Below are 20,579 nucleotides of genomic sequence, written 5' to 3'. Positions count from 1 at the left end.
ATTTACCTATATTAATATTACATACATTTTGTCCACATTAAGTATTAGTTTGTTGATTTTTGAAGTGACACACTAACACTTGAGAAAAATAAAAACCATTTTATTAAAACAAAAATGTTGTTTTTTATTTTCACATTTACACATTACATAAACAATTTTAGTGTCAATTATTAGTATTGCCTGAAATCTGAAAGATATGGTACATACTGGCCCAAAGATTATGTTTTTTTACCAACTATATAATTAAAATATGATCAAATAACATGACTATTTATTTTACATCTGACTGCAAAAAATGAACCATATTTAAAAATTTTCATTAAGTATGGATTACATTTTATAGAATTCCTTACAAAACTAATAAACCTAATCTTCCAACATTAAAATTCATGTCTTTTCCCTTTTCTCTAGAAATCATTTTTTTTTTGTACTTTTTTGTACTACCTCTTACAGACAGAATACCATCCATTAAGTAGAATGCTTTTTTTATATACATATGTTTATAGTTACTTACCTCAGTATTCTTATATTTAATATTATTTGTCTCTAAAATTGCTGTTAGTGTTTATTAATTTAAATAAATAAATAAATCCTCCACTAGAAAAAGTATTAGATAATTGATACTTACTTAGCTATGGAATGTTGGTGATAATGGGCCATTATTAATGGTTATAGCCTATAGGTACCTAATCTATCAACAATTTTACAGCCCGGGATGCAACTAATAACTTACTTTGGAAGTCCGGAGTCTTATACAAAATATGATTTTTGATTTATTTTCTTATATTTATTATTACAGTAGGTAGGTACATTATTTATTTAAATTACATAAATTATTTGTTTAAATAAAATATTTAAATTCGTGTTGCCTCAATGTCTTATACTTTATGGTTATAATATGGCAACGAGCAACATGCAATTTAATCAACGATTACCCGTATGTCTAGTGTCTACTTACTTTACCGTAAGGAGAATCCGAGTTTGTAATTAAATAATAGTTTCCTTCTTTTCTGCAAATCAAAATAATTTTTTAATTTTTTAATTTTTTTTACTATAAAGTATAAGTAGGTTACTTACGATTTATCAAAAGGTGCTTTCCCTAATTGTACTGATAGATCTGTATTATTTGAACAAGCTCCTGATGTATAATCCTCATAAGAAGGACACGGAACAGCAATAAATCCTTCACTTTTAGTTATTGCTTCTGCATAATAATAGTACGCTCTGCGATGACTACATACCGCTATGTGAATAAATATATAAAAAAGGTGGATAAGTGGATGTTGTTCTGCTGTGCTGTAGGTTACAAGTGGGTCACTGTAATGGATGGTGTTAAATTTGAATTCAATGATATAATATCATTGTATTAGAAAAACGATTCTGAGCGAAAACGGTCAATCAGCCTATGATATTACCAAGTATATTTGATGATATTATTGTGAATAAAATAATTTATATATAACCTATTTACGTGGAGCCTTGTTTTAAATTTTCAATCCTTAGCCATAAAAGTTAAACATTTCATACATTTTTAACCACAAAATAATTAATAAATTATAAATTTGATAAATGATGTCAAAATTTGAACTTTAAATGCTTATAAAAAAAATTGTGCCTATATATTTTTAATATTTTTCAACTGCTATTAGAACGATATATCAGGAGCCTTTTATTGAATTTTCAAGCTTTTTTACTGAACAGATAAAATTTTATTGATATTTATAGAAAAAAAAAACTAAAAAAAATGGAAATTGACTATGTCCGTAAACAGCTCGATTGATTTTCTCAAAAACAGATTTTGCGTAAAAATTCCCGTTTTTTCTTAATTTTTTTTTTGTTTTTCACGTCGCTTTTGAAAACTATTGGGAAATTTTTACTGTTGACTCCCTAAAGTACCAACTAGATTCACTTTCCTATCAGAAAAGTTATTGTTGAAGAAAATCCAAGCACTTTTACTGTCCTAAAAGGTGATGACAGACACAAAAATAAAAAATAAAACACACATCATTTTAAAATCAATACATTCATCGCTTCGCTCAGAATATAAAAATAGAAACTGATAATGTCCGTAAACAGCTCAAAATATTTGGAAAATGTAATGGTGTATAGTAAATCCTAATATAAACATTCAGTCAAAATGTCATGTACCTACGGTCATATTTTTAAGACAGACACAAAAATAAAAATTAAATTTAAAAAAAAACACACATCATTGTAAAATCAATACATTCATCGCTTCGCTCAGAATCTAAAACAGCATGTAATTATTTTAATAGTCTCCTGGGATTTTTTTTCTGTAATATGTAGCCATATGTAGGTATTGATTAATGATTGTTAGTTATTACCAGCATAATCAATTTTACAACCAGGTTGAGGCCAGGCACCACCATTGGGATAAAAATCCCTATGCCCAAGTCGTTTTTTGAATCCGAGAAATCCTCCTGACGTGTGTACGACTTCGACTAGTTTTGCTTGACTATAATCAAGCCGTTCTTCGGGGCTTGACGAAGAAAACAGCACCTCCGCGGGATCCAGCCCTTAAAAAAAAATATATTAATTTTAAATCGGACGTTGGCCTAAATAATTTACCAGTAATATGTTTAACTTTTCCAGATTTCAATTCGTTATTTGTAAGACCAACAACATGAGCTCCTAATGAAAATCCAATCAAATGAAAATCATCTGTACGAGCATCAGTGGATGATGTTAAATGGTCTATGAAAGAAGCCAAATGTTTTGATACGTGTTTAGTATTTTTTGCAGCAGAATTATACCAAGGAACAGCAGCCAGTTCCGACCAATCAACAGTGAATATATTATAATCGTTGTAGTTCAAAAATGCTGTAAATATATATTGTATGATGGTACATATTATATAAGTACGTGTTTATAAAATTATGACTTCGTAAGTACTAAGTAGAATGTAGATACCTAGGTACCTATATTATATATACTTGAATAATTATTCATAAATATGATTAAGTCAGAATTGTGTCAGCTATATGAGCTAATAATCTATTTTACCATAGTCAATTTAAGTTTGTTGTAGATGTTTATAGGTACTAAAGTTACGTGTGTGAAAATGCCGGCCCTCTCCGGGACTCCCCATCATAACCAATTTATTGAAAACTATGTACTAATTTTGCTAATCAGTCTTCAGAATTTGTAAATCATTTCCCAGTTTGATATAAAAATTATAAGGTTGGGAGAGGAGAAAACTTTACGCAGCCCCCCTTATAATATGTAACTAGCTACTTCTAAATGTTTTCTAATTTTTTTCCGATCTTATTTCTCTTAAAGTGAACTGGGAAATAATTTGCGAATTCTGAAAACCAATTTGCTAATATTTGTATAATGTTGGTACCATTTTGATATCCATATCTTAAAGGTGGAGGGTGACTGCGTGGAGTTGCTCTCCCCCCAATAATATATTTTTGAAATTAGAATAGGAAATCTAGAAATATGAGTAGCACATTCTGAAAACCAATTTGCAAAGTGAGAAGGTACATCGGGACCTTGAATTTCATGCACCCCTTTGTTGTCCCGTACCCCTGCTACCTAACACTTATTTTTTCTATACCCTGTTCCAAAAGAGAAGACGTCAGGCAGCCACGGCAAAACCGATTTTGCCACATAAATTTGATGTCTTCTCTTTTGGAACAGGGTAGAGTCATTATGTTTATTTAAATCTGTAAATGCTTTACTTAATGTCTTGATTAGTATCATTAAAAAAAACTTTTTTGATCATCCGAGAAAAAAGTGTGAAAAAAACCATATATAGTGTACATCAAAGTGGAAACCTACAGGCTACATCGCTATATATAGCCTATAACTATCTCGCTTCGCTCAAAATCTATTTAGTGTGATGTTTGTTTAAAGTATTAAAATATAAATATATAATATTATTTATGTATACCATCTCTAAGTAATGGAAACATAAGAGAATCCTCGGCGCTATCACCAAAACCATGAACTAATACTTTCGTTTTTCTTTGAGAACGGAAGTATTTAAATATCGGCAAACAGTTTTTGTCCATAGTTTGCATTTCAGCTCTCGTTGGATTGTCCCTATGAAATAACCATGTATTAATAATTAGTGCATATTTTATTTACCTCTTATTATAGATTATAGCCTTATAGGGATTTTATTTCAAATTTAACGTAAGTTATAATAAAATGAAGATAACTATCTACAATCAGGGGCATTCAGCCCCCCCTGACATTTACAGGAATTGTTTTTTGTACTTGTCTATGCCTAAGTTGTAAATCGTTTACGTTAAGCATAGAGTACGTCTTAAGAATTATTAGATTTAATTTTTTCATCTTATGTAGTTATTTGATAGGTATATATAATATGAAGTATGTAATATATTATATATTTCATCCGACGATTTTGGTCGTAATGTTCAAACCATAAGCACTACGCTAACCCGTACTTACAGGTTACATTAAATAGTTGAATGTTATCGGTAGTTAATATTTACTTATTATCGCCTACAAGTTGTGACGATGGCGGCCGACAAAAGGGGACTGTTTTTACTTTTTTATAGTTTATATCATTATTTTTCGTCCGAAATGTACATAAGATTTAAGATTTAAATATTGTTAGTATCGCTCATATTATACACTGTCTATAGCAGGGCTTGAAACCGATATTAGATACCAATTTTGAATACCATTAAAAAACCGAAATCGATATCGAAACTGAAAATGAAATTGAAAAAAATTAATATTGATATCCGAAACCGAAATCGAAATGGGAAAAAATATTTTCAGTTTCCAACCGGAATTCTATAGTGTCGTCCTAATAACAGTACTCGTGTCACGAGTGTTTTTTTTTGCGTGTCTGGCAAATAATTTAAGTTATAGTATTATACCATTGAGTTTTTAGTATATGCCTGTACCTGTACAATGTACCTACATATAATATACTCAATGGTTATACTTACATATAATTTATCTAAACATTTACAAAGCAAAAATATTGATTTATTAAACGCTATAAAAAAGTAACTTATCTATAGTTTCTGGGTATCATACCATAAGAGAAAAGATATTATTATACATTTGGTATGTAATATGTATCTAATATGGTATACAATTTCATAATTTCATGGACTTCGTCAAAATTCTAACTTTAGTTTAAACGTTCATAAATAATAATTGTAAATTTACGCTCAAATACTTTTTAAATTACAACTTATGAGGAACATTGAATTAACTTTTCAAGTTTGACCTAAAATACATTTTTTTATCCTAATTTGTAGAGAAAAATAACTGAACAAAATCAAAAATTTTAAATTTTTATAAATAGCTCAAAAAGAGTCAAAATGTTTTGAAAATTATACCATGAATAGAAAATTCTAATATATTCATAATGTTACATTTTCAAAATCGATTTTGTCAGAATCTGATTTGCGTAAACATTCTAGTATTTTCCCATTTTTTTTTGTCGTTTTTATTAATTATTGAGAAAAGTGTCTACTGGAAAGTAATACTACTTTTTTACTTTTGACACCCAAGTACCAACTAGATTCACTTTCCTACAAAAAAAAATATTGAAGTTGAATCTCGAAGCATTTTTATTGCTCCTAAAAGTGATGACACACACGACACACACAAAATTATTAAATCAATACATTTATCGCCCCATTTGCTCCCCTCGAAATATAAAATAATAAATCATATAATATTGATACGCTACAAATTAAAAATATATATTTATTTATATTGGGTACCTTGTATATAAATAAAATTTTATATTCTCGACTAATGGTTCTGCTGCACTATTTTTTTCCAAGCCCGATATTATAGCCAATTGTGGGTCGCCTCGTCCGTTTGGTAACAACATCCACTTAATGTCTTCGTCGACTCGTTCTTCGGTAATTTCTTCCGTTACTTCATATTTTTTAAAACTTTTCTGCACAAAAATATATATATATATATTACTCTTATTTAAATGTTTATATTTCGTTAATTTAAATACCAGTTCGCTGTGAGGAAGAAATATCAATAGTATTAGGTATAACATCGTATATAAATTTCAATAATGCTTGAATTGGAATAATTGTCTTGATGTAAAAGCATTAAACCACAATTGCTTTTAACAGTTACACATATAGTAGGTACTTTTTATTGTATGTAAATGCTTCATATATTTTATAGATATGGTAACCCTCTATTATTTTATTCATTTGTCGTAGGACATACGTCCTATGAATATAACATAGGTATATATTTTAATTGTGCTTATAAAAGTTTCGAGCTAGTGATTTATTGTAACCAAAAGTAGTAGGTACCTAAAGATAATATTACCTATATTATAAAGTCTAGGTACTGCAAACGTGTTTTGAATGTAATGTTATTTTGTCTATGACCCATTTAAAAATTAAAATTAACATAGTAGGTACTAGGTACTATTGGTATCATGATAAAAAACCTATATAAACATTATTGCAATCTGAAGGTCAAATTATATAAATTTGGTAAACCATTATCGTAATTTGTGGTAGATGCAAAGGGGGATTTTTTATCTACTGGGTCGATTTTTTGGATCTTTGAGATTGATTGGTCCGACTTCAAAAGAAAAAACTATAGATACAAATATATTACGTATAAATTAATAATTTTCATACATTACTTAATTTTCCTAAAAATTTTTTTTTTAGTTTTTGATTTTGAGCAGTGCGATGAATGTATTGATTTTACAATGATATTGTATGTTTTATTTTTGATGTGAAAACATCTTATACGGCGTTCAAATGTTTCCGCTTGGGGAGTGATAATTTTCGAGTGTTATCGTTTTTGCGTAACGCTTGATCCCTATAATTTTATTAAAAGGAGAAGCGATTTTTATATCTGAAGTTCTACTGGTTTATCAAATTTTTCAAAAAACAACGAAAATTCTTTTGCCACTAATAAGTAACAGTCTAATTTAGACGTTGGACTGGGCTTCAACCATTTAGGTAGGTCGAGATCGGAATTCGTGCCTCACAAATTTTCTATGAAGGTAATATTTTTTTTTTAGTTCAATTTGTTTGTCACTTGTTTATGCATGTACGTAGCGTATCTACCTATTATGTAAATATTTTATTCTATTAGAAGTTATCTCTTTGTGTTCTGAAAAATAAAATTTGAACAAATATAATTCTTAAAAATGTTCAATACTATCCTACAAATAATATGAAAGCACATGTTTTAAATTAAGAATATTTACTTAAAATTCAAAATAATAAATCTATATTTCTAAGCTCATATATATTAAAACATCTTCCGAGGGTCGTCTGTGACACTATGTTTTTTTTGTGTGATGACATTTTGGAGCAGTAATAATGCTTCAGATTTTCGATCAACTTCAGCATCTTTTCTGGTAGGAAAGTGAATCTAATTCTTATATCAGGCATTTAGGCCATTTAGGAATGGCAAAAGTAAAAAGGTGGGTAAGTGGATGTCACTCTGCTGTAAAGAAGGTTACAAGTGGGTAATGGATGATATTAAATTTGAATTTATCATTTTATCATTGTATATGAAAAACGATTCTGAGCGGGGACGGTTTGTCAGCCTGGATATTTTATATTATATTTATATATTGTTATTACTTATTAGTTATTATTAATACGGTAATCGGTTAGTTGCATTAGTATTATAAAATTACAACAAAACGACTGAAATTGTTATTCTTATGCTGGGTTGCATAAACAATTCATTAAATTTAATGGTTCACTAAAAATTTAATGGACCAATCACGGGCCACTAAATCTTGTTTAAGGGACCATTAGCTCACTATTGATTCATTAAATGTTTTGTGCAATCCGGCATTAGTTATTTAATAAGTATGTAATTATTTTACTGATGTCGTAGTACCTCCGCTGGGAGGATTCTGCAGTCTGTTTAATTTGCCTTTTTATTTTTATTTTATTTAGCTTATATTTACCAATAGTTGTATTTATTGTTCTTTTTTTTGTAACAGATTGAATAAAAAAAACTTATAAACTAAAAAAAATATGTAATTTCCACCAATTTTCTACTATAAAAAAAAACTGTGTACCTAAATTGAATAACCTATTTACGTAGAACCTTGTTGTAAGTTTTCATTCCTTAGCTATAAAAGTTGAACATTTAATACATTTTCAACTACAAAATCAATTTTAAATTTGATAAATGTTGTCAAAAATCAAACAATAAATTTTTATAAAAAAAAATTGTGTCTATGTATTTTTAATATTTTTCAACTGCAATTTAATTAATATATCAGGAACACTGTATTAAATTTCGACGCTTTTTCAGTAAACTAATAAAATTTAATTTATATTTATAGAAAAAAAAAACTGAAAAAATTGAAATTTGCAACTGTCAGTAAACAGCTCAAAACAAGTCAAAATATTTTTAAAATTTTATCAAGTATAGGCATTGATAAAATAGGTAAACATATTATGGTGTAAATTTCAAGTATCTACGGTCATTTATTTTGAATTACAGCAAAATAAGAAAACCGCTACAAGAGAAATCGAGTGAATACCCGATCTTGTAAAAATTTTATTTCACTTTATCGTAGACATTTTTTTTTTTGATTAAGGTGGACAAACTTATGAGGATATTTTCAAATCTTAAATTTAAAAAGAAATTTTTTTATGAATTTCTAACACAAAATAATTTGCATATTTTCGTAATTTTTACGTGTTTTTTCAAGATTTGAACTTTAAATGCTTATAAATAAAAACTGTGACTAAGGATTTTTAATATTTTTCAAATGTCGTTGTAACAATATAGTATGAGCCTTGTATTACATTTTCAAGCTTTTTTACCCAACAAATAAAATTTGATTGATATTTATAGAAGAAAAAAACTAAAAAAAATGGAAACAGAAAATGTTATTAAACAGTTCAAAACAAATCAAAATATTTTGAAAATTGTATCGTGTATAGAAAATGCAAATATAAACAACTAATGAAAATATCATGTATATACGTTCATTTGTTTTAAAGTTACACCAAAAACCAAAATCTATTTTTCGAAAACCGATTTTGCCTTTGAAATAATATACTAGGTATATTAAACCAACAAATAAAATTTAATTGATATTTATAGAAAAAAAAACTAAAAAAAAATAGAAACCGAAAATGTCCGTAAACAGCTCAAAATATTTGGAAAATGTTATGGTGTATAGAAAATGTAAATATAAACATTCAGTAAAAATTTCATGTACCTACGGTCATTTTTTTTAGAGTTGCACCAAAAACCAAAATCGAAATTCTCAAAAACAGATATTCCGTAAAAATTTCCGTTTTTCCTTAATTTTTCCTTTGTTTTTCACGTCACTTTTAAAAACTACTGGGAAATTTTTACTTTTGACCCCCCCAAAGTACCAACTAGATTCACTTTCCTATCAGAATAGTTACAAATCAAATTTGTTTGAAAATGTTATTGTGTACCTAATACCTATAGATAATGCAACTGTAAATATTATAACTTTTTTGTTATCGAATAACAACAAAATAAGAGAATCTATAAGCAAGCGGTGAAAATTGAATTTATCATTTGTTTTAAAGTTGCACCTAAAACCAAAATCGATTTTGTCAAAAACTAATTTTGAGTAAAAATTCCTGTTTTTCCTTAATTTTTATTTTGTTTTACCCTACGCTTTTAAACATTTTTAGGAACTTTTGACCCCCCAAAGTACCAATTATAGATTCACTTTCCTATCAGAAAAGATACTGCTACTGTTGAAGAAAATCTAAGGATTTTTACTGTCCTAAAAGGTGATAACAAAAACAAAAAAACAAATTAAAAATTAAAACACGTCATTGTAAAATCAATACATTCATCGCTCCGCTAGAATCTAAAATAATTAATTAAAATTCAGAATAAAATACCCATCAATACATCATATTGTTATGTAGGTTGACGATTGTTAATTATTTTGATCATTTCACCTTGGTTTACATTTTTCTTATCAATGTAACCGTCTTGTTATAACACTATGTTATCTCCTTGTGTAAAGTAAATACTATAATAGTCATAGATAATATAACAATCAATGATAATAGTATGCTGTACCCATGCCCCGCGGCCTACATATCATTATACTACAACTATTAAGTCACATTCACTTAGGACATAGTTCATATTTTATTTAAATATATTGAAATGACACTGGAAACAACTTTTGTGGCTAAATACATGTAGGGTATAGATATTATAGCTATATTCCAGTTTTTGAAATTGATTTGTTTTAAAATATACATTTGTATTATTATTCTATACATACTATAATAATGGTAAAATTTTTTGAAAATAAAAGTTTATTCCCCTTCAGATGGGATCAAGTGGTTCATGGTTTTTGGCATCGTTATCCAAACCCAGAAAGGTAACATTTCAGTTTAATATAAAAATTAATTATTACCTAGTAATTAAATAATAAGTACCTATATTACGTTTTCAGCAAGCATGTATTATCTGAAGATGTGTTACATAGAGAGGTGATAGAAAAAAAGTTACATTCTATTAGGTTATTCACAAAAACTAACAAGTTGCCAAAATGGGGTGAACGTTTTATAAATAGTAAAGATGTAAAAATTGTTGAAGAATCAATTTTAGATCCTACTAAAAAGACATTGGTGACATACACAAGAAATGTTGGATATGCGAGTGTTATGGTACGTGTCTGATCTGTTATATCTATTTTATAAAGTTCTTGAATATTTCATTAAAATACCAACAATTTAAACATAATTATAACATTTTCTGTTAATGAATTAACAATTTTATTAGTTCAAGGTTATTTGTAGTTTAACTTCTGTCTTCTATTAACTTTTTAATAATAATGTTATTGATTTTTCTTTAAAGAATTTTAATTTAAAATTTAAAATTTAAACTTTAATTCAATAACTACAACAGTATATTTCTAAATTAATTATAAATAAATAATTCATGATTGGTTCATTCCATGATATAATATTTAAACATCTTATATTTATTTAAATAAATATTAAATAAATTTAAATTTAATGCTTTTAAGCTTAAAAAAGTAAAAAATATTAATTTATCATCTTTATTTTTTATTAGGGCGTGACAGAAAAAGTTGTTTATAAAGTAAATGAAGAAAATCCAAGTACTACAGTTGCAGAGCGATCAGTATGGATTGAATCAAATGTATATGGAATGTCTAAAGCTATTCAAGCATTTGGAATGCAACGATTTAAAGTTAACAGTACTAAAGCAGTAAAAGGATTTAATTATGTACTCAATAGTATGTACGGTGGTAATACTTCAAGTTCATCTGGTGTATTATTACATCAGAAAGAAAAATTAAAGGATGCTCTTAAACAATCAAATTACAAAACTGGATCTCTTTATGTTCAGTAAGCATAAAATCTTTTAGGATGCTATCCGTTATTCAAATAAGATAAATAATTTGTTAACTATTTAATTTTGTATAAATATTTTTCTTATTTTTAAATTGTGTTACAGTTAAACCTATTCCTACTTGGAGAGTTCACCAAGTTTATTATGATCAATATAATGTGGTAAGCGCATTTTTATTTAATTCATTTCTTATAAGTATTCTGTTAAGTTTTAACATGATATTTTGACAACATTAGATGTATTATATATATACTTATAATATACTTAAGTATTTGTTATTAGAATGAATTAACCTGATATTATAAAACTTTAAGGTAAGAACATAATCTGTGTTCTCTCATTGATTTTTTACAAAATTTTATTTTTAAGTGATATAAGCTTTTTGAACTATTAATATTTTACATACTCATAACTCGCTTAAAAATTAAAATATTGTAAAAACCAATGAGAGAGCAAAGATTATGTTTTTTACCTAAAAGTTTGATAATAGGTCAATTTACTCTAATATCAAGACTAACAGCACACTATTAAAACTGGTGAACAAAAATTTGGTATGTCTTACATGTGTAAGACGGAGACATTATAAGCGGTTGCGACGTCCTCTTAAGTGAAAGTTGGTATTTAACTAAATAAATTTTAAACTTAAAAATAATTTGCAATTTTTGTGATTTTGATGTAATGTGTTATCAGAAAAACTTATGAGAAACTTTGTATTTCATTTCCAAGCTTTTTTTGGGAAAAATGTTTCCTATAATCCAAAATCCTAGAAATACATCAAAATATCTAACTACATATAGGTACAAACAATGATATTTGAAAAATATTAAAAATCCAGTCACAATTTTTTTTATAAGCATTTAAAGTTCAAATGTAGACAAAACACGTAAAAATCACGAAAATGTGCAAATTATTTTGTGTTAGAAATTAATAAAAAATTTTATTTTTAAATCTAAAATTTGAAAATGTCCTCATAGGTTTGTCGACCTTTATTAAGAAAAAAAATTTACAACAAAAGAAATCAAATTAAATTTTTATGAGCGTTTGAAGTTCATGTTTTTACAAGATTAAATATTCAATCGATTTCTCATGTAGTGATTTTCTTATTTTGTTGTAATTTAAAAACGAATAACTGTAGATACTTGAAATTTGTTTAATAATATGTTTATTTTATCAATTTGTATACTTGATAACATTTTAAAAATATCAGAATTGTTTGAAGTGTTTGGACTTCAATAATTAATGATTATTTATAATTAAAATTTATTTTTGATTTTAAGGGTTTAACTGATTTTTTTCACTTTATTAAAAACAATTGAGAACCATTAATATAAATTATAAATTATGAACTATTTTACCTACCTATTATCGCTACAAAAATGTTTTTCACATATAATTCATGACTAGATTGTATCATTACAATACTATATTTATACACCATACTATAATCTGTTCAAAATAATAAACGTAAACAGCGGTGACCAGTTTTCATAAGCGGCAGTCAGGTAACAACCGTTTATCACTCCTGCCAAGTCACCAATCTATATCACTGAACTGTCTAATACTATATTACTATACTACTACAACTATATTATACAGTTCAGTGATCTATATACCTGGTGTGTAGTATTGCCACACCCCTGCTCAGAAGTCGGCCGCCTTTTTTATTTTTTACAGAATATAGTTGATATATATTTGAATGAAATAATGTTATATGTTTTGTTTTATTTTTTAGATAACATAATATTATGTATTCTTATCAGTTCAACAATTTAAACCAGATTAAAACAATACTCAAGTTTACAAGATGTGGTTACTATCAAATTTGTAGTATTTTATTAGAATACAGTTTAATTATTTTAAATAAGTGATCTTTTTTTTCGTCTTGTTTATTGTTAAACTGTCCATTTAATTTATACATACAATACTAAATTTGTTATCCAATAATTTGTTAAAGTGATTTAGTTTTTATTATATCATAATTTTATAAGAAATTGCTGATGTGAGTATAGATGAATAAAATGTCTTCTATATTTAATTTTTTAGTATTGGACATATTATTTTGTAATAATTCTTTATTATTTTGTTATAAAGTTTAAGTATGATATACCTATTCTACAAACTACAAATTGTTTGGTGATGGTATGATTTTTTTAATTTGTTAATTATTAGTTGATTAAAAATATTTAAGTCATTTATACTTAAGAAGGAAGCCACATCCATGTGTGTTGTCTCTGTCTTATGAAAGTATAACATAGCAAATTTGTGTTAAGCAGTACCCAAGCGCACCCGCGGTATAAAATCCTTGCCAGGGCAAGATATAAGAATTTCTTACAATTTAATAATATTTATATTGATATTGAAAAGCATGCAGTTAAAAATTCCCAGGGGGTATGGCTGTTTTGCCCCCACCCCTATGCAGGCGCTCTTGGCAAAACCAATTTTGTGTACTAGGAATTGTTGATAATATAAAGAATTAACCCATTATTAAACTTAAATGTATAAGCATTGTCTGTAATTTCACTTGCGTTTTTATGATTTTTTAATTTTTAAGCAAGTTATGAGTATATAAAATACTACAATTTTAAAATGCTCATCCCCAATAAAAATAAATATATTATATTGTAAAAAGCCCGAACGAAAGCACAGATAATATTCTTACCTTTAAGTTTGATTATAGGTCAACTCATAATATTATTAAAGCTTACTACATAAATTTGGAACTGCTGAATACAAATTTGCTATGTTGTCTCTGTCTTACAAAAATACAACTTTGGCATAAACAATTTTGTATTGTTAGCTTATATTAAGTACTTTTATGGAGGGGGGAGGGGGTTGAACCAAAGCCACTAAAAGCCCACCCTTTTTATCTATATACCCCACTGTTATCAGGTAGTATTTTTATATATGACATATTATGTATCAATTTTATTTAAAGAACTAGAATAAAACCTGTTCATAAAAAAAAATTTAAACTTATTATTCTGCTCATCTTTAATAAAATATTAAAATAACTATAATAATGTATTGCATGATGAAACTGTATTAATACTTAATAGTAATAAGTACTAACTTATAACTTTGTTCAATTCAATAAATATATACTTTACGTAAAGTCATGAACACATTTAAAATCCATTCATAATCCTAGATTCTAGAACCGTTAGTAAAATTTGTTTATCGACTCTTAATAGTTTTACACAATGGTGGATACTGAGGGGAGGTCAATAGGTGCAATTTTCTCCCCCCCCCCCCACCCGTTCACAAAAAAGTATCAAATTATACATTATTAATTTTTTTTTAAATATATAATGAATTTTTATAGCCTTTAACTAATAAATTCTCCCCCTCTGTTTAGGACCACTGTATCCGCCCTTGTTTTACATAATATAAAATAGATACGATTCTACAGGTTCAGTTAATAAATTTATATTTATATTATATACATATGACTAATAAAAATGTGTATTTTTGCTGTGTAGATACTTATAAATTTATGTAATTACATTTAATTTTATCATAAAAGCATACACCAATTTATATACCTCAACGAAATGTTTGTTTTACTTTTTAATAGTTATCGATTTATTTTAAAATGTAATACAGGTAATTTAAATTATAAATTGTGTTTAAGTCATAGGCAGGTAAATCGTATATGGACATATGGTTTATCGCACACACAGATATCTATATAGTACAGATAGTATAGTCGTATATATAAATATATTATAGATATAGTATAGAGGCCTAAAGGTATGGTTTCGTGAACGCAGTTGACTGCAGCAGTCGACTGCATGAGCACCAGTAGTCTGCACTTCTGCAATCGACTACACCTGTATTTTGTATGACTGCTGCTGTCAACTGCGGAAACGAAACCGTACCTTAAACCATATATACCTATTAACTATTAGTCTATGGCCTAAACACAAATAGAAATATATAATTTATGATAAGACCTCTGCCACAATGAGAGGCAATGATAAAAAACAGTCTTTCTCTCTTCCCTATTCCCGCACACATCCCTCTATTTTATTAAGAGGATGTCAGCGCACTATTGGTTTTCTCTCTCTGGCCCACACGCAACATAGACAAAACGCATTTGCGCAGAATCGTTTTTTCTATGTTTTTAAGTAAGCTTAGAGTAAAATCACCCATTACAAAAAAAGATAGAGAATAATATTTTTGAGGGAATGTCATATCGATTTCTCTAAATATTGTTTCAAAACAATTTAAACATTATTTAAATTTACAACATTTTTTTGTTTATTTTAAAACTCAAATACAAAGTCAAATAACAATAAAATCTAAAATCGATATGACATTCCCTCACATTCTCTTTCTTTTTTGTAATGGGTGATTTTACCTTAAGATTACTTGAAAACATAGAAAAAACGATTCTGCGCAAATGTGTTTTGTCTATGTTGCGCGTGGGTCAAAGGGAGAAAACAAATAGTGAGCTGACATCCTCTTAATATAGCCATGGCCCATCCATTCTTTAATATCTATGGTTAGTAATGTTAGTATAGATGTCTGTGATCGCACATTAATTATTTGCAAGCAAATACGATCTGTTAATATTTTGTCGTCGGTCGTCAGCTTAAATTGTTAAAAGTACTGTCACAGTTACTCACAGACCACAGTGTTGACATCATTCCAATCCTATAACAGCAATCCGCTATTTATAAATTGCGTTCTAAATACTACTTTTATTTGATTTTTGTATCGACATTGGTAATAAATCTATAAAAATATTAAAATCGTTCAACAATTATAATCAGACTAATGTTATCAATAAAAGAAAATGATCATACCAAAATTATTAGGCATAAGTCTTAATTGATATTTACCTAGATTATTCTGAATTATAATATTACAATTTACAACTAAGTGACCTAAATACACCGCATGTTAGACCCAGAAAGACTATACAAGATTACAAGAAGTATATAATATATATGTAGATTAAAGACAAAATAAACCAACCCCGCTTCTAAAAAAGTCGAGAATAGAGACACGATTAAACAATAAAATTGCGCTACGGTCGTGCAGTCCCATCAGTTGCTTTTATATGTTTTTGCAGGGAAAATATATTTATTTTGTCATACTACAATCATTTATATTCAAGTTCCGTAGCCAGGATTTTTTTTCGAGGTGGGGGGGGGGCAAACATTTTTGCTAGGGCTAGGGTACTACTGGATGTCTACAATATAGTTATGGTTGGTTCATTCTATATTTCTATCATATTTAAGAATATTGAATTCTAAAACTCCCATAATATTTTCTTCGCTTTGCTACCTAATATTACAATTTTTATTCTTTGTCGTCAATTTATAAACTTGTGTTTTAAAAAAAAAACTTAAATAATTGGAACTTAAAAATGTCCATAAACACCTCAAATAAAAGTTAAAATATTTTGAAAATGTTTGAAAAATGTATGGTGTAAAGAAAATGCTAATAATATAAACATTCAGTGAAAATTGTATATTGTATCTACGGTCATTTGTTTTAGAATTACACCGAAAACAAAAATCGATTTTGTTGAAAACCTAAGGCTAAAAAATCCAGTTTCTCCTTAATTTGTTTTTGTGTTTCCCGGTGTTTTTGAAAACTACTGGTAAATATTACTTTTGACTTTTGACCGGGGGGATCTCAGAGTACCAACTAGATTCACTTTCCTATCAGAAAAAATGTTGTTGAAGAAAATCTTAACATTTGTAACACACTGCAGCGGTGGCGGTATAATTCTTTTGTTTTGGCCGTGCCACCACGGTGGCGATAAAATTGTGTCCGGACTTATTTTGCCGTAACCATTACCGCCGTCCCCATTGCCATCGCTACCGTTGCTGTGTGTGTGGACCTTTACTGTCCTAAAAAGTAAAAGGTGACAGACTACCCAGATTGTTGTCACGAAGTTGCTGATATACCTTTCTATTTTACCCTGCTATGATAGACTGAAATCCATTAAAATTTCAGAGGGGGCTAACATTATTAACATTAATGTGAGCGGGGGGGGGGGGGATTTGATCCTACAAAACTATAAAAGGAGGAGACTTGACGGACTTTAAGGGGGGCTAAGCCCCCTCAGGCCCCCCTCCTCTCGATTTCCGCCATAATAGGAAATAATAATATAATTATGCTATAATATAGGTATGTATAATATATTAGGTATTTTCTAATTCACGCGTCATTGTCGATACACAATATACATATAATGATATTATACAGTTTTAACTTTTAGAAGTTTTATCCAGATTTGTTTTTCAACATTAAACTCAGCTATATTTATACGGTTCCGATGGTCACCTACTAATTATTGTATAAAGTTACAAATATAAATAGGATATTGTACCAAAAAGGATTTTATTGTATTTTGATTTTTGATAAATTAAATATTTAAATAATAATTAAGCCGTAACATTGTTTATTATGTCTATATAAATTGTATTCATATGTTATAACAAATATTAGTGATATTTAATATATCCGTATTTATTTGTACTTGCATACGAAATAAGGTATAGTTTGCCAACTCCGATGTCGAGTAAGGTCTTCGACCTTATTTTAATTTACTACATATTATACAGATCGCCGCCATATAATTATATATGGGCTGACGAATGATTATAGTTAGTGTTGGCCGTTAGTTAGGCACCTACATAGCGAGTATATAAGACATAATTTTATAAGTTCATAATATACAATATATTATATTATTTTATAATATTTCCATTTACGGGTTTACGTTTCTTCACCTAAATTATTGGAAAACTTACTTCATTCACTAATATGGACTACAAAATATTTTAACCAGATGACCTTGACCAAAAAAAAAAAATTTAGAAAGAGGATATTAAAATACACATTCTGGGCTAACTTTTACATTTTTTATGTATCTACACATGAGAAATAAAACATATATATTTGCTTAAATTGCAGCACATATTATTTACATCAAATTCAAATAAACCTATTTTTTTCAAGCATCTTTGATGGGCTTTTTTAATTTAATCATCATAATAATAATAAATAATATGTGCTAGGCACCATTAAAACAAATATATATAGGATTAAAAGATTTATTGAGAATTTTCAATTTTGTATTCTCTATCATACTCAAAAATTCCCATTTCCTTGTAAGCTCATCCGGACTACGATATTTATGTTACTAATGAAACACATAACGATAACATAAATGCGCACTGTATTAGTTGTTTTATCGGATATACTCGTATACATTATACCTTACAATTAGATAACTATAATGTAAAATGTTAATTAATATTTTTAAATCCGGGAAACTAACATTTGATTTTCAATCACGCCCGAGTAGCGAGTATTTACATTATTAGATTTATTTATAAACATATTGGAGTGTAAAAAATTATTTGTTTCGTCGTCATTATGTTCCTATACATATTTTACCATTTACAATCATCCATATCCATATGGGACAAATCAATAATTGTTAAATAATTTCTACATCTTTTAAGGTTTGGTAAATAAAATAATAATATATACGATATACCTGTTTGGCTGCTTATATTATATTATTTGGTATTTATATTTGGGCTCGACTATTACGTAAACAACACCGAGAACGTATTAAGAACGTATATTAAGACTACCTACGGTTATTATTCTAACTACGATTTAAAAATTTCTCGCTCGAGTCGTAAACGGTGGACACATATCAAAACATTTTGTTTTCGTTCTCAAAATACATTATACACGTGCAATGCAATATATGCTATACTTATCACTTACCAGTTCCAGTTTTTAATAGTAGCTATGTAAATACCAACTACCGACGGGGCGACGAGTGACGACGTGGTTGTTTTTCACCGATTATACATAATATATATACCGCTAGACTGCAAGAACTGTTTTTGTAGTGTTTTGTTGACAATTTTTTTTTTCTGGCACAAAAATCATTTTATTGTATTTAATATTTATATACATCATATACTAGTATGATACTAGTATATAGATAATCTATATAGTGTCTACCTACCTATCGTGGTTAATTTTAGATGGTTGTGGTTGTGGCCAATGGCACATATTATAAACAATACATAAATTATAAAACGACAAAACGTTCTTTACGTAAATATAATAATCTATTATCCATGCAATAATAATATAAACATATATAATATATGTAATATTATTGTTCTGTGGTAATATCACGAACTGAGAAGATCTTAAGAAGATATCTTCTTAGTTCATGGGTAATATATGTAGGACGTAGGTATCTAACCATCCGCGGCTCGCCGATTGGATATTTTCGTTGGCTTAACCTCAACTCTCAAGCACACTCCACGTCTGCATGTGTGTATATTAAGTATTATTATTTATCAGCTGGACTAGATCTATGCATGTGCATTGTATGGTTTATATGTAGGTATAGCCACTACCCAGGCAGGTATAGATGATACTGTAATTACCACAGAGCAATTATTAAACTTTCTAACATAAATTACAATGTAGCTGTAATTATGAATTATAATTTATAAAATGGGTACGTAGTGGTTGTACTAAATTTATTGACGAATTTAGGTAAGTACCTAACCTAGTAACCTACCTATATGCAGAATTGTAAAGGAGAATATTTTTTTATAGTTTTCAGGATAATTTATATTAGGTACTATATACTACTAATTACTATGTAGTATATGACCATATAGGTATCTAATAACATTAATAAGTAATAACAATAAATAATAATTAAAAATAATTAGTATAATATGTAGGCTGTAGGTGTAGCACTTATGACTTATAGGTATTTAAGTATTTTGTAGTATACCTACATATTTATGATAATGTAAAATATCAAATATATAGCTTATTCAACATTACATAGATACAAAGATTGGTGAATGGCGATACATAGATGTGTGGTACGGGCAGGGCGTCAAAATGGGTTTGAACCCGGGTTGTAAAACTGCATTACCAGCAATACATACACCCGGTTTTAAGCACAAAACTTGAAACCCGCAAAAAATGTTACCCCGTGGCCCGTTTTGAACACGAAACCCTAAATATTTAACCCGTTATGACTCCTTGGGTACGGGTAGTTACTAGTTAGTAGGTACAACTGGTTTATTATTTACCGAGCAGAAAGGAATATAATATTAATGTATTTTATCCATAGAGGTAGAATACCTAACTTGATTAGGTACCTACTAATTATTAATATTTTGGTACTTAACCAGCTATTG

The 20,579-nt window shown here is 28.0% G+C and overlaps 2 protein-coding genes across 3 annotated transcripts; one reads left to right on the top strand and one right to left on the bottom strand.

The window, feature by feature from the left end:
• Positions 1 to 218: 218 nt before the first annotated feature.
• LOC132944957 (lipase member H-like) lies at positions 219 to 19,511 on the bottom strand. 2 transcript variants are annotated; one of them, XM_061014530.1, is made up of 8 exons: positions 19,373 to 19,511; positions 19,126 to 19,277; positions 5,739 to 5,920; positions 3,917 to 4,068; positions 2,590 to 2,841; positions 2,346 to 2,537; positions 1,078 to 1,243; positions 219 to 1,010 (listed from the first exon to the last, which is right to left on the bottom strand). In XM_061014530.1, the coding sequence occupies exons 3-8, from the start codon at positions 5,849 to 5,851 to the stop codon at positions 944 to 946; spliced, it is 942 nt and encodes a 313-aa protein (XP_060870513.1). In that variant the 5' UTR covers positions 5,852 to 5,920; positions 19,126 to 19,277; positions 19,373 to 19,511; the 3' UTR covers positions 219 to 943. The 2 variants fall into 2 exon arrangements, with proteins under 2 accessions (XP_060870513.1, XP_060870512.1); XM_061014529.1 differs by lacking the exons at positions 19,126 to 19,277; positions 19,373 to 19,511 and adding an exon at positions 5,987 to 6,272.
• LOC132945310 (PRELI domain-containing protein 1, mitochondrial) lies at positions 10,050 to 13,406 on the top strand. The gene is made up of 5 exons (XM_061015020.1): positions 10,050 to 10,366; positions 10,442 to 10,655; positions 11,065 to 11,360; positions 11,470 to 11,525; positions 13,097 to 13,406. Exons 1-4 carry the CDS (start codon positions 10,275 to 10,277, stop codon positions 11,471 to 11,473), a joined length of 606 nt encoding a protein of 201 aa, XP_060871003.1. The 5' UTR covers positions 10,050 to 10,274; the 3' UTR covers positions 11,474 to 11,525; positions 13,097 to 13,406.
• Positions 19,512 to 20,579: the final 1,068 nt, after the last annotated feature.

Source organism: Metopolophium dirhodum, chromosome 5 (genome assembly GCF_019925205.1).
Source record: "Metopolophium dirhodum isolate CAU chromosome 5, ASM1992520v1, whole genome shotgun sequence".
NCBI classification, from domain to species: Eukaryota; Metazoa; Arthropoda; class Insecta; order Hemiptera; family Aphididae; genus Metopolophium; species Metopolophium dirhodum.
This window is presented reverse-complemented; position numbering and strand designations above follow the sequence as displayed.

What these genes read in the sequence shown, in the direction of transcription:
- LOC132944957 (XM_061014529.1), bottom strand. Translation starts at nt 6,031, where the DNA reads ATGTTATACCTAATACTATTGATATTTCTTCCTCACAGCGAACTG. An exon ending in TTGTAAAATTGATTATGCTG is followed by an intron (nt 1,244 to 2,345) that starts GTAATAACTAAC and finishes TTATTCACATAG; the next exon opens with CGGTATGTAGTCATCGCAGA. An exon ending in AAAGCACCTTTTGATAAATC is followed by an intron (nt 1,011 to 1,077) that starts GTAAGTAACCTA and finishes TTTGATTTGCAG; the next exon opens with AAAAGAAGGAAACTATTATT.
- LOC132945310 (XM_061015020.1), top strand. Translation starts at nt 10,275, where the DNA reads ATGGTAAAATTTTTTGAAAATAAAAGTTTATTCCCCTTCAGATGGGAT. An exon ending in CGTTATCCAAACCCAGAAAG is followed by an intron (nt 10,367 to 10,441) that starts GTAACATTTCAG and finishes TTACGTTTTCAG; the next exon opens with CAAGCATGTATTATCTGAAG. An exon ending in TTGGATATGCGAGTGTTATG is followed by an intron (nt 10,656 to 11,064) that starts GTACGTGTCTGA and finishes ATTTTTTATTAG; the next exon opens with GGCGTGACAGAAAAAGTTGT.